Here is a 15,150-nt window from a genome sequence, read left to right as displayed (position 1 = left end):
TGTAATATAGCTTTCTTACTGATTATCTGAGGTAAAAAGCTAGGTAGCTATTACTTGCAAAAACTTGGTCTATGATTTACCTGATAAAACATGGTGAGATGTTTGTCTCTATGATATAATTTATATGCCAGATTGAATACCAGTTTATCTGGGGTGAGACGTAGGTTAGATGAGCGATTTAGCACCATCACTGCTCTCTTGTTTTATTCTGAATAACCTTATAGTCTTATAAAAGTAACTAAAGTGAAATATTGAATTAGATCTTCTGCTTTCCTGATCAATTTACAAACTATAAAAGCAGTTATTTAATGAAACTGTGCAATATAGGACAATAATATGTAAAGAAATACTGCAAATATTTTGTAATTTGGAGTATTAAATTCAGCATGTTGAAAGGAATATGTGATTTACGATAATAAACTACTTTTTTTTTCTATATGTAATGTTATACTTCAAGTTAGTCTTTTGTTAGGGTCGCATAAAGATTTAACGTAAGATAATGTAAACATAACCTGTAATTACCCGTATAAAATAGAAAAAAGTGGTCGCCCAACACGACAAAAACGAAAAACCTAATTTTCATCCTGGTACATGACATTGATCCACTTTATTTATATCGAGGTGCTCAAATGTCAGTAAGCACTGGATATGTTCACTTAACATTGCAGAGGTAAATCAATTTTCGTACTGGATCAAATTCAGGCTTTTTCATTGATAAATATTGGGATTATAATTATATCTCCCAAAATGATAGCATACAGGAAAATTTATATTAATATATTTCTATATTTTTATCGTTTTATCTATCTGCTAGACATCATAAGTATAGTCTTCGTTATGTTTTTGAAAGAGCATAATAATAACTTTCACAATTGTTTCCATGAAACGGAGAAAGTCTGTATTTGAACTGTACCAACTTTTTGACATTTTTCTTTTTCTATGATTCTCTTCTTATAAACTGGTATACATGCTGCACCGTATTCCTGACTCGTCGTAAACAGATGAGCCGCGCCATGAGAAAACCATCACGCGCATCCGCGCAGTCAGGATCCATGCTCTTCGCTAACGGTTTCTCTACTTGCAATAGGCTTTGAAAGCAAACAGCATGAATCCTGATCAGACTACGCGGATGCGCAGGCTGGTCTGGATCCATGCTGGTCGCGAAGCCATTATGTTGGTTTTCTCATGGCGCGGCTCAAATTATGATTCATATCCTTCTTATCAAAGTATTTATTTTCGGAAACCTTTAAGTGAAGTTACATCTGCATTTAAGATATTGTATGTCAATTACTCGAAAATTGAAGTGTTTACCTCACTACATTTAAAATATTTTCTGTTAGACTAGTCCGTAACAATTTGTTGCCTGAAACAGGAGTCTGGTTTGCTTTATCTGAGTATGCCTGTTTAGTATCGGATACTTGTTGTGATGTTTATTTATTTAATCAATTGTTTTACCTTCATGTTGCGTACGATGGAATACTTGGTGTTATATTTGTTGGTGCAAGTGTTTGTAGGGTGGGAGGGGTGAAGGACATTGTACCGAGGTCAACTCTAGACTGCAATGTAATGTTCCTTCGTCCATTATTAGTAGTCACACTTTAGCTGTGTTCAGAAATATGATTAAAACTGCAACTCAGTTAGTCTTGTAATAGACTGAGGACGTTTATCATTACTTGCATAAATGGATATTCGATGTAAATCACACTTAAAGGCACTGGCCTTAGATCGTTCGACAACAACACAAATACTTTTTAAGATACTGGACATTAATCTATTTTCATAAAAAATGCTTTAAAACTTAATTATGACAGACTAATTTACGGAAGATGAAAATTAATTTTTATACTTTTTACGATGAAAATCGAAAAGCGTTTGTACACTTTACTCGAGGTTAATTGTCCCGTAAATATCTATTTTTACGCGCATTAAACCTAAATCCCCATAACGCTTTTGGGTAGTACGCGAAAATTATTTGTTCCCCGCGGCGGTCCGGGTTCGTTCCGACGGGGCATCTTCTTTTTCTTTTTTTGGGCTTTTAAACTTAGTTTAGAAACAAAAAACTCTAATTCAAATGTTCAAAATATGACAAAACTTCATTGAAAGAATTTAATTTTTAGCCAAAATCTGGAGGACAGCACTTTAAAGAAGTAACAGGTTTTAAAACTAATTATAACATTAAGTCGTCTCAACTTATTTTCTTTGATAACTTTGAAACCAAAACTCAAATTGACTTTGATTTTTACAGTACGGGATCTAAAGTCTCAATTGGCCCAAGTGTGAAATGTAACTTCATGTCAAAAATCCCAAAACACAAAGAGAACCCCGCGGGGCATAATGAAGAAAGCTAACACTTTCTACAAAGGCACAAGAAGGTACTGTTTCTCGGATTCAGTGTAAAGAGAAAAAAGTGTTAAAGAAAATGGTTCAACACAGAACATGTACGCGAAGATGCTCCGGGATCATTGGAAAAAGTTCGTACACCGGTGATAGAATCAAACAGCTAACCATACTATTATGTTTTAATTGTGACTCAGGAAGGTCAAACCCAAAAAGGGACTCCCGATTTGTACATCAAAATACAGACAGTTTTCACCGAAAAAAGTCTTTCTGAAGGGGGAAACTGTATGAAGTTGAAACAGTATCACATCAAAATCCCTTTTACGCAAATGTGTACGTTTTTTCGGTTTTTATTTACGGTTCTGGTATTTTTTCCCCCCGTTTCAAATTCAAAGCAAAAACGAAAATGAATTGGTACATTTAAACAGCAACAGAAATTGTTGTCTTCTTTCCCGGAATAAAAGGAAAAAAGGGAAAGATTTTTAAAATGCTAAAAAATGATTGGGTTAGTTAAAAAGGCCCTGTCAAAAGAAATTCGTTCGTTAATTAAAGGGTGGGCATTTCAAAATGAATTAAACAAGTTTTTCCCCGAGGGTTTTATTTCGTCGGGGGTAAATTTAAAAATTTTTTTTTCTATAAACGTGGTCGGCTTCCATATTTGGTTGTTGCTATAGAAAACCCAAAACAGATAATAATGTCAAAAATTCAAAACCTGTTTCGAATGTACGATTCTACTTTGACAAATCAAGATATAAAGATTTTGGGGAATCATTAATTAAAAATGGTCGTGTTGTGAAAGGGCCATGAAGGACCTTTTAGCTGTTCTTGTAAAGGTGAGTAGTATGTTTTTACATATATCAAAGACAATAATTATGGTTGGTACGTTTTTAAATAAACTGTTTTCTGTACTCTATCTATTGTTAAGTAACAGTTTATTTGAAAAATTACTTGGTTTCTATTACAAAAGGCTAAATTGAAATTAAATTTAGTTTTCTAGATTTTCCACGCCTAAGTACTATATACTGATTTAAAATTCCCACTGCCAAATGCATTTTATGAAATAAATTTATTGAAACTGTTTTTCTACGCAACACACTAGGGTTGGCCCAGTCAGCAGGGCGTGGAGAGAAACTACAAACTTATCAACACATTACTGACACGTCGTCGTTCAGCCATTCAATTGTCCGGATTTGGTAAGTCAATCTGCAAAGAAATTTAAGTTTCACAATGGTATAATGACGAATAATGACGAGAGTAAGTATTAATAACTATAGGTCAAAATCTGTCAAATTACTAATGCGTAAAGTGTATAACCTACACATATTTATATATACATGTAACTTTATATCTACAATTTTTTCTTGGCTATATATCAAAGTTAAAGACGAGACTCGCCAAAACAACTACAAGTATGTCACTAATATTAATCATACTGGAAATCCCGAAACAACTCTTGAATATTTTCAGTAAAGAATGTAAAGTTTATAGCAGTTTATCAAATCATATTTCTTTGTCAGATAATTCAATTAAAGTTTTTTTGTTAACACTTAAACTTCTACATTGCTGTTAGTGTAAATGAAATTGTTTTAAGTGCTGCTAAAATGTAAATATTATACAACCAAAGCACGTTCTTCAAAATGAATATGTTTTTGGCCTTGCACTTTTACGTGATTGTTAATTTAATTAAATGAAAATTTGTAAGCACTGAAAAGATTGTTGTAAGTCTAAATGTATACATTTGAAAAAAAAGAATGATAGAATTGAAGACAGCTGTAAAAGTGTGCTACATAGTTGTGGGAAATTCACGTGGCGTAATATGTCATTTTAACTTTTAATGTATATGTCTAGAAATGGACGAATTCATACCAATTAATCATGATGAGATATTATGTATGTAAGATAATAGATTCTTTTGAAAGTTCCACTCTGTATTAAATAGCATTTGTATCAAACATCTTTCCCTACAGTAACAAATGCTCACATTGTATGGCGGTCTGGTGGAGTAATAGAAGGTAATTTGACTTACGATGAACACGCTGTACATATAAATACCGGGGGAACGTACTACTTGTACAGCAAAATTGGCTTCAAGGATGGACCCTGTGCTACACAGAGGTATTTACCACATGATCCTGGAACTGTACATTTTAAAAATGTCTTATTTGCAGGTTCACTTTTAAAAATAATTGTGTCACTGGCCTTAATACTGGCAATAATTCTTACAATTGTGTTTTTCATTGACGTAAATTTATATTTTAACATTTTATTGTCTTGCATACAAAACTGTTATGAAATAATAAATTATATATCACATTAACTATGTCGCCATGGTTCGTTTTGTTTTGGTTTGTAATTTGTCCTGTATTTCCAGAGACCTTTCTAATGAAATAGATAAAACTCAAAAACTTTTAAACATATTTCTTTTAACTACAGGAGAATAGGGTATCATGTCAAACTCAAAGGGGATAAAGGATCATCAACAACACTTGCTGTGGTGCAAAAGCTTTGTTTGAATGGAACAAACTATGAACAAGATGTTGCAGTACAAACTGTATTTAAAGTACCAATGGGACAGGAACGGCGAGTTGTTGTTGAAATCACTGCTGACTTAAAATTCCTTCTATAACACCATGCACACACATTTGTTGTGTTTAAAATATGAAGGTACTTTGCAATTCATTATGCCAAAGTGTGATGCAATCGAAAAAGTATTAATGGCTCAATATCGGTTTGACTTCCTGATGTAATTCTTGAATGTGTAAGCTCATTGCGCGACTACATGTAGTAACAGTACGTATGATGATTGAATTTCTTTGTCTATTTCCGGATGGGAGTTCTAGTGAATGATAGTGAATGATAGGCTCTAACGTTTTGTACATTCCTCAGTGTGCTGACTCTACTAACAATGTTCAAAAGGACAGTACTGACCAGTGCCCAGCTTGCACTGGTCTCACAAAATAAACATAAAGTATATATTGCCGGGTCAAAGGTGTGATTGTAACAATTGGAGCGGTACAAGGTATGCAACATTATGATAACTATGAATCAAATGATCTCATTCTTTTATAACTGTATTGTGTATTTAATATCATGTGTAGTTTATTGAACTTATGCATGTATTATATCTGATGAACATAACTTGTTGATAATTTCACTTCGCTATCTATAACCAAACTGAATATTTCACGGTAATATGAAAACTTGATAATATGGTTTTACCATAACATTGTAAAACAACATGCCAATGAGAGTGATCTTACCTGTTTATTTATACAAAATACTTACAAAAATCTAAATAGTTTTCTCATAATCGTGAAATCACTATTAATTTGATATAACATAACAGGATAAAATCAAATTATTGCGATTCACCTATACTCGCGCATCCAGCAATACTATCGAGTTACTCGGTAAAGTACTGACTGGAGAATAAAAAAAAACATTTTATGTAGTATTTGAGTGGACAGCCTTTCGTTCAAGGACAACGTTAATTGTATTTACGACTATCAAAAAAAGATAAACTAGATATTTAGGGGAATTCTTTAACCGTTAAATAATGATTATATATAACACTTGTATGACTCAATAAATGGCGTGTTTCTTTAAATATACAAACATCGGTTATCTGGTGCTCGTCCAAATATATAATAATTCGGTATTATATTTTCTGGAAGATAAAACAACTCAAACAATCTTAAAGAAAGTACATATGTCTTTTAAAGTGTGATAAGGGAAAAGCTTAATCTTATGGATAATATGCTAATAAAGAAAAAACTCCTTTTGAATACTTTCAGTATTAATTCAAGGTAGAACATGCAGATTGTGTATTTAAATGTACACCGACTTTCGATATAAAAAAATGTAATAATACAATGAATTGGAGTTTTCCTCTAAATAGTATGAAAGGACAAAGGGCACCGATTTTCTTTTAAACTGAGTAATTTAGTTGGTGTGATGTAATCAAAACTTGCACGGGGAGAAAAGGGATATTTAATGGTTGTGTATTTATCCTAAAATGCGACTTGAAGATAAAACAACCATTTTTATACATTGTAATAACTCGATGGTAAAATCAATGGCATCTTAGCAGACTATCGTATGTTCAAACCTCAATTGAGAATGGACTGTTGCATATAATTAGCCTTCGTGATAGGCTTATGTCGCTGATTCCAATCAATTTTTACCTGCAAGTTGTAGACTTCATATAGTAGCAATCAGCTAGCATGAAAAAGCCTTGTCGGAGCCTTACACCTTCCCCAATTTCTAATGGTTTGAGCTTTTATGTGGACATATCATAGTAACCCTTTCAGATTTGTTTTGATCTCTGTAGGCGGCCTTTGATCATTTTTGGTCAGGCACATTGGGATGTAGTTTCTCAGAAATTACAGGAAGTGTTGACCTGAGCTGTCTGCTCATTAATAATTGAGCTGGCGATTTTCCACATGCCAGTGGGGAATTGCGGTACTCTAAAAGTGAAAGATATGGGTCCTTTCCAGCTTGTTTTGCTTTTGTAAAGAGTGCCTTGATTGTTTTCACAGTAATTTCTGCTAATCCATTTCCAGACTGGTGACCTGGGGAGGAAGTGACATGAGAAAAATCGTATGCGTGTGAAAACTCTTTGAACTCTGAACTATCCTAACAAGGCCCATTAAGTATAACACTTCCGGAATACCATGGCGGCTAAAATAACCTTTGAGTTTATCAATCACAGATTTTGACCTTGCACTAGAAAGCTGACTGACCTCGAAATACCTACTGTATGCATCGACTAGCAGTATGTACTCATTGTTGTTCCAATAAAATAAATCTGTAGAGCAAACTTGCCATGGCCTATCGGGAATTTCTGTGGATTGTAGAGGTTCTTTAGTGTTTGAACACCTGTGTTGCATGCATATTGGGCAGCTTAGTACTTTTGCTGTTATGTCTTTGTACATACTAGGCCAGAAAAGTGTTTCTTTCGCACGCTGTGTACATTTGTCTACAAGTGTGAGTCATGAATTTTTTCAAGCATATTTTTATCTTTTCAAGATGATGCCATCAATCACAGATAGTTCGTCTCTATAATTCCAAAACTCTAATACCTGACTGGGGCAATTGGCTCTGTCATTTGGCCAACTATCTAAAATGGCATTGGATAGATGTTGCATTTGCGAATCTGATTGAGTTGCTGACCTGATTAATTGCATTTTACTGTCACTCACAGGTAAGTTGGACATGACTGCGTGTACATGATACTCTAAATAAAATCTGGAAAGTAGATCTAAGTAGATCTAAGTCATCTGCAATTTCTGGATATTTGTCAGGTAAAAATTTGCGAGATAAAGTATCTGCCAGGGGGATGTTTTTTCCCGACACGAATACCAGATCTATATCATATTGCTGCAGTTGTAACTGCATGCGCTGTAGGCGAGGAGGTGCAGAATGCAAGTCTTTCTTCCAAATAGCAAGGAGTGGCTTGTGGTCTGTTTGGCATGTGATACGTCTACCATATGTGTATTGGTGAAAGCGCTTGCAGCCAAATAGTATAGCATATAGCTCTTTTGTGATTTGCGCATAATTGACCTCTGTGGGTGTTAATGCTTTTGATGCAAATGAAATTGGTTTGTCATTTTGCATGAGAACTGCAGCAAGGCCATATTTGGAAGCGTCGACTTGCAGGGTAGCCTTATGTTTTGGGTCAAAGTATGCGAGGATAGGACCTGGGCTTTGCGTAATGAGCTGTGTGACCTTTTGAAATGCATCTTCATGGGGTTTATCCCATCTGAATTCAACATCTTTAGACAAAAGTTGTCTTAAAGGGGTAGTTATTTCTGATAGATTAGGTGCAAATCTTTGCAGATATGTTACCACCCCACCCCAAGTACTGTTTGAAGTTCTGACTTTGTTGTGGGTGAAGGCATCTGTTCAATGGCTTTAACCTTGGATGGGTCCATTTTTAAACCTTCAGATGTGAGAAGGTGACCGAAAAAGGGTATTTCACTTTTCCCTATCTCTGTCTTATCTGGGTTTAGTTTGATGCCCATTTCTCGTCATCTTTGCATGAGATTTGTGTTGTGCTCAGTATGGTCTTTACCATAAACCACAATATCATCAACAATTGTCGTTACACCTGGCAGATTTTCAAGGCACTGATCCATTTTTGATTGAAACAAATCATTTGCACATGAAACTCCAAAGAGTAACCGTAGAAAACGATATCTTTGAAATTGCGTGTGAAAGCATGTAAGGTATGAAGACTCCTCGGTAAGTTTTATGGACCAGTAACCACTACGAGCGTCAAATTTAGAGAACACTGTAGCATGTGACAATTCAGGAAGTATGTCATCAAGAGTCTTGGGTAGTGTGGTCTCTTAATGGCATTGTTCAGGTCTTTAGGGTCTAAGCAGATTCTCAGAGATCCATTAGATTTTTCAACAGTGACAAGACTGTTGACCCATTCAGTTGGCTCTGTGACCTTAGCGATCATGTCCTGGGACTCCATATGGTCGAGCTCTGCCTTGAGCTTGTCCTTAATTGCTATGGGCACTTTTCGTGGAGGATGTATAACTGGAGTTGCATCCTTGCGTAAATGTACTTGACATTCACCAGGTAGTTGCCCTATACCTTGAAATATATCCGGGTATTGACCTAGTACTGACTCTTTTGTTGGATGTGAGTCTGAGCCCACAGCTAGGACCAACTTCATGACATTAAGTTTCAAACATGTTTGTAAACCTATTATTGGTTGTGAATAGAACTCTTCATAAAATGTTTGCCCATTGTATTTTAATGGCAATTTGATGATACCACCCTTAACGGCTTTCCGTCATAGCCTGTTAAACGCTTCTGATTAGGCGTTAGTGGGCCTGCAATCTTAAGAGATGCATAAACGGACCTTGGAAGGCAGTTTACCTGTGCACCGCTATCAATTTTCACAATTCCCACAATTGTCACAGTAAACCTATTATTGGTTGTGTATAGAACTATCATTTTCACAATTCCCACAATTGTCACAGTAAACCTATTATTGGTTGTGTATAGAACTCTTCATAAAATGTTTGCCCATTGTATTTTAATGGCAATTTGATGATACCACCCTTAACGGCTTTCCGTCATAGCCTGTTAAACGCTTCTGATTAGGCGTTAGTGGGCCTGCAATCTTAAGAGATGCATAAACGGACCTTGGAAGGCAGTTTACCTGTGCACCGCTATCAATTTTCATGGAAATTGGTGTTGAACCAATTGTGATTGTGGCAAATGCTTGATTTGTGATATGATCATGCTCAACTGTATTGACATAGAATTCATCATCATGGGAAGGGGTGTCAAGGGAGGAATATTCAAGATCAGTTGTAGTATCAAAATGCGTTACCTCATTGATTTTGTTGTTGTCAAACTTTCTCCTTTTGCATACTTTGGCAAAATGATTAAGTTTGGCACAATAATCACAAAATTTCCCTTTAGCGGGACACATGTCATTATATCCATGCTTTGAATTCCCACAATTGTCACAGAAATTGCTAGTCCTATGCGTGTCATATTGTCCACCTTGTTGTTTCCCTTGAAATGGTCTCTGTTGGCGATCTTGGGGGCTTCTGGAATAAGTCTGTTGCATTGTAGTTGTACTCCGTGATTTCTTCTGCGCTGCCCTGTGCATTGCGTTTCGTCCGATGGCATTCACCGACTGGGATTGACAATTAATGTCCTTGACCTGAGTTTGGCTCAGCTCATAAGTCCGTTCTATATCCATGCACTTTTCAAGTGTAAGGGCCGATCCTTCACTGATGAGTTTTTCTCGTATTTTGTGCGAGCGTATTCCAAACACTATGTGATCTCTGATCATTTCGTCAGTGATTGTGTCTGGATATCCACAGTCCTTAATAAGGATTTTCAGTTCCGTTACAAACTGTTCAAAGACTTCTCCTTCTTGCTGAATTCGCGATTTAAACTTGTATCTGCTGTATATGTGGTTTGACTTTGGTGCACAGTAGTTTGCGAAACCATCATAATATGTTTGCAATAACTTCTTTGCTTCTGCGTCAATGTTCCATGTTGAGAATATCTGCCGTCCTTTTTCCCCTACCCAAAGCATTAGATAATTGCATTTTGATTCCTCGGTTTTCTTTTCTAGGGGTCCACCAAACATAAATTTGGCATGCTCTTTAAAACGCTTAAATGCATTTGGCAAGTCATTTGATTCCCAATCCATTCTGGGATTGCTTTGTGTTTCCATCTTAACAATGGGTTTTCTTTTTTTATACAAAACAATAATCCGCAGAATATTTAATTGTTTAATCCGTCAGTAATTAGGCACAGAATAAAGTCACTTTACTTCTGACACCATGTTATAATGTTGGTGGATATAAAGGAGACACAACTGTTTTCTAAGCTTAGATCTATAGGAATGAATATTCTATGTACAACAAACATACAAGTAAGAGAGTGGTCAGTGGGCGGTGCTTATCAGTAGATCTGATAGCTGTGATTCGCCAGTGGACTAGCCTATAATGTAACATAATGAAAATCTACTATATAATTAGTCATCATTTGGTCAATGAAAATGCTAGAATATTGTGAGGGACAACACAATACCTTTGTTAATTCAGACCACTTTAAACATTCACTTTATATATAGAAAATAAAGGTATGGCCGTGTCACGAATGTGCTGTTTCTACGATCCTTACAACCTCTCGTGACCTTGAACTTAATGACAGCAGGACATAAATGTACTATGAATACTTCAGTGTTGGGATAAATACCTCTACCGAGTTTGAAGAAAATGAAATAAGGATATGTAAGGTATATTCCGATGAAGAAAGTGAAATATTTAAAGACCTTTTAATTCGTTCTGACATTGACCTTAAATACCGGGGGTTTAGGTGAACAGATTATCTGCTCCGAACTCAACATTGTTGTGATATTTACTTACAGTGTTTAAATAAATCTGGATAAAATAATAACCTTATGACCCGGAGAATAAAGTTCAAGGTTTCAACACACTTTTGACCCTACCCGACCTCGATCTTGAAAAATGGTTGTCGCGCATACAACAGTGTTAAAGGGTATATGTATACTAAGTAAAAATAAAAAAGAATTTTTGGTAAGACCTCTCCTTGAAGATGTGATATAGACCTCTGTTTACTGTTAAATGTATTGCACTACCAAAAAAATCTGAAAAGGTTCAGAATCAAGTCTATACACTAGCAATAAATTGTCATTACACGGACAGACGAACAGACAGACAGTCATACGGAAGGAGTGATTTATTAAGAACTTTGGTCAAAGGTTTGGGTCCTGATATATAGTAGACGTTTGATATTTCGTTACCCTGTCGCATATCATATCCTCATTAAACAAGAATGTTGAATATATGTTTCTATCAGAAATGTCTTCTGTTGCAATGTTTATTCATTTATGTCTTGTGTAAATACACTCAGCTGCGACTAACGATCGATCACGAAATACTCATTTACATAACTGCAGATACAGATGTATATTGCGTTTTAAACACTTTTCGTGTAATATTCGATTTAAGTTTCTTTAATGTATATATCATGTACCCCATTCTAGAACATGTTTCGACGTGTAGAATTGTGACATATGTGTCAGGCTGCGTAAAATATTATCTATTAACAGCGATCTGGCGTTCATGCACACTAGTATATGATTTGACAGGATATCAAATAAAATTGTATGAGAACCGCAGGACATGTGAACTTTGTGTCTATTAAAGGTTGTCTTATCAGTCGGACAAAAGACAGTGAACTAACAGGACGTGAGGTGAGTTTCTTAAAACCACGTTTAAACGAATTCCGCTGCAAACGGCTGACGTTAATGCATAACTGTAAAACTAATACTGAAGGTAACAGAAATAGTATTGAAAAATATAACGAAGACAAAACGGTAAGCACCACTTCAGTACGTTGAGAGAAGATGACTGTACACAACCCAAACTAATGCCATAGTTATTGCAGTAATATAACTAACAGTTTCGATTCATCTTATAAAACTGCTCCAAGCTCAATGCAGATAATACATTTAACCATTTTATGCACTGTCCAGTTTTAGCACAAACGCTCATACTGATATATTATATTTTTGTTACAGACAGCTTTTACAGGACATAAAATGAGAGCAGGTGAGCTTATTTTGTTAAAATTAAACACATGTCTTAGATATTTGTTTCCTACAATTTGCTTTGAACTAACTGCAAACTATATATTGTTTTACCTATTTTTTTTAATTATATCAATTTACTCACACACCACCAAGTTCATTATGTCATGACTGTCGTGACATCACGATATTTGTGTTGAAAAACTGTAAAATAGTTTTATTACTTTTATTTACATTTGGAACATGGTGGGGGTAAGAGTGAGGTTGGGTACGCACCATAAACCGGTTAAAGCTCCCCAGTGGTGTTTTTGCGACTGACCGTTCCAAGGCAGTGCCCCATTGTGTTCCTTTGTTTGTTCGTTTTGTCCTAATGTGTTGGCTTTGTGTGTGTGCGCGTGTATGTGTATGTGTGTGTGTGTGTGTGTTTGTGGTGTGCGCGTCTGCGTGCTGTGGGTTTCGTTTTGGGGAGGCTGCGTTTTTGGTACGTGGCATTCCCTGTTTGATATTTGTCTTTGTTTTTATGACGTTGCCAGATTTCTTTTGCATTTTATTACGATGGAACGGATGTCTTTCATGTTGGTGTACATCTATAGTAGTCTTTTATGAAGTGTTTTTTTTTTTTGCAAGGAATTTCCGTTCCTATTATTTCGCATCTATGGGCTATTCTGTACGAATGAATAGTATGAGAGATCTATTTCACTGCTTAAAACAGTGAAAACGTCAATTTTGTTTCTCTGATATACTAAAGTATTTCACTGAAAAAACATACAAATAAAGAAATCTTGATTAATACAAATTTGTTCATTTGATATTTGATAAACCTAACAGACAATTGTCACTTCTGCAATGCTGCATATTTTTTTTATATTTTACAGATCCTTTCTTATTGCAACCTATATTGCAGTTGGTAAGTGTCTTTCTTAGTTTGATAATATTTTATTGCAACTATTAGAAACATGAATGAAAACAATACATATGTATACATATATATAGTGCGAATGGGTCGGGCTACAAGTTTTAACAATATTAGCGACAGCCCTTATTTTGATAAGTTATGCGGAATGTAACAATAGAGAAAAAACATGGACGATGGTGACTGGCGTAACTGGGAATATAGCTGGGTGAAAGGTTATTGCTGCCATTTATGATACTACGACTGTATCGTTATGGTAATTATTCAATGGAGTTTTTAGTTAATTAATCTAACTTCTAAACCTGAAATCATATTCATTTTCTTTAAAAAGCTTGACTATAGTAAAAGCGACATTAAGGCAGCAAGTTTAGATAAAGTATGCAGCAAGTTTAGATAAAGTATGAGAAATGCCACAGTTTTATCTATTCGGCGTGCTGATATCTATCATAATTATAAAATGTTACCGCCTGATTTTCCTTAAATATATCTTATTAGAATCTACTATAAATGGCATGAGAAATTGCCAGCAGTTTCACGATTTTGCTATATAACACTTGTCTCTGTGAAAGACTGTACGAGGGGAGAGCACCAGCTATGCAACCTTTAGCTGCTGAGCGACTTAGCTTCCGAACAAAGCTGTAAAATCATGGGTGTCTCTCAATTTTGGCATAGACAATTCGAAATTATTATCATTATTAAATCTATTTTATATTTGAAAGACTACTTTTAAACTATTGATAAATTAATTTATGATAGATAGATTATACTTCTTAAATTTGCGTCTAAAGAAAGAGAGAGAGAGAGAGAGAGAGAGAGAGAGAGAGAGAGAGAGAGAGAGAGAGAGATTTTATGTATTAGCTAATTCAGGATAAGTTCGGGCTTTGAATTAAATAAATCATATTTAAAGAACCTTATGTTTTTATGTACTACATAAAATCCACTGTACGATCGACTAATGAACTAATAAAAACTGCTGATAGGGGTATTTTCAAATCAGAAATGGGCAGTTTGATTTGTCATATCTGTTTTTCTGTTTCCATTGAAAATTTGGTACTTAAGTACTAAAATTTGCTCTAAAATTGTTTTAATTTCATTCTAACACAACCAGCAAATAGCCTACATACATGTAGAGCAAAATCTATCTCGGGTTATTCTGCAATAAACCACTCGCGTGCAATGACGTCATCCGATACCACTGCGAAAAAAGGGTCAATATACGGGAGTGTACGGTCCCGTATATTTCGAAAATACGGGCGTATACGGGATGTATATTACAAATATACGGACCTAATATACGATCCCGTATTCGGAACATCTAGTATACGGGAAGTCCGTATATTTGTCATGCATATACGGGATCCCGTATACGCCGAATATACATAAATGTATATTTCCCGTATATATGCAATATACGAACTTTCCTAAAAAATCCCTAGAAAATTGTGTTTATTCGTGTCCTGCTTTAACATAAGTTTCATTTTCATGTATTCGAAGGGTCTTGAGACTTTTTTTCCGTATACTTTCCGTATTTTTAGAATATACGGAACACGTATACGAGCCTGTATATTCCGAATATACGTAGTATACGGATCCCGTATTTTTGTCATATACTGACTGTGATTGCATCTAATATACGGGCATATACGGAACTTGTATTTTCTAATATTTCGGGCTTCGGATTTTTTCCCTATACGCCCTGATATACGTAGTATACGGATCCCCTATTTTGTAAAAACGGACGGATTGATCTAAAATACGGGGGGATATACGGACTTTATTTTCTAATATAGGGCTTGGATTTTTT

At 35.2% G+C, this 15,150-nt stretch overlaps 1 protein-coding gene across 1 annotated transcript; it reads left to right on the top strand.

The window, feature by feature from the left end:
* Positions 1-3,130: 3,130 nt before the first annotated feature.
* LOC128553565 (uncharacterized) lies at positions 3,131-5,475 on the top strand. The gene is made up of 4 exons (XM_053534746.1): positions 3,131-3,170; positions 3,437-3,530; positions 4,305-4,452; positions 4,771-5,475. Exons 1-4 carry the CDS (start codon positions 3,141-3,143, stop codon positions 4,961-4,963), a joined length of 465 nt encoding a protein of 154 aa, XP_053390721.1. The 5' UTR covers positions 3,131-3,140; the 3' UTR covers positions 4,964-5,475.
* The last annotated feature ends 9,675 nt before the right edge of the window (positions 5,476-15,150 follow it).

The sequence above is a fragment of the Mercenaria mercenaria genome, unplaced genomic scaffold (assembly GCF_021730395.1).
Source record: "Mercenaria mercenaria strain notata unplaced genomic scaffold, MADL_Memer_1 contig_3947, whole genome shotgun sequence".
NCBI classification, from domain to species: Eukaryota; Metazoa; Mollusca; class Bivalvia; order Venerida; family Veneridae; genus Mercenaria; species Mercenaria mercenaria.
The sequence above is the reverse complement of the archived record's forward strand: the minus strand, read 5'-3'. Positions and strand labels throughout refer to the sequence as shown.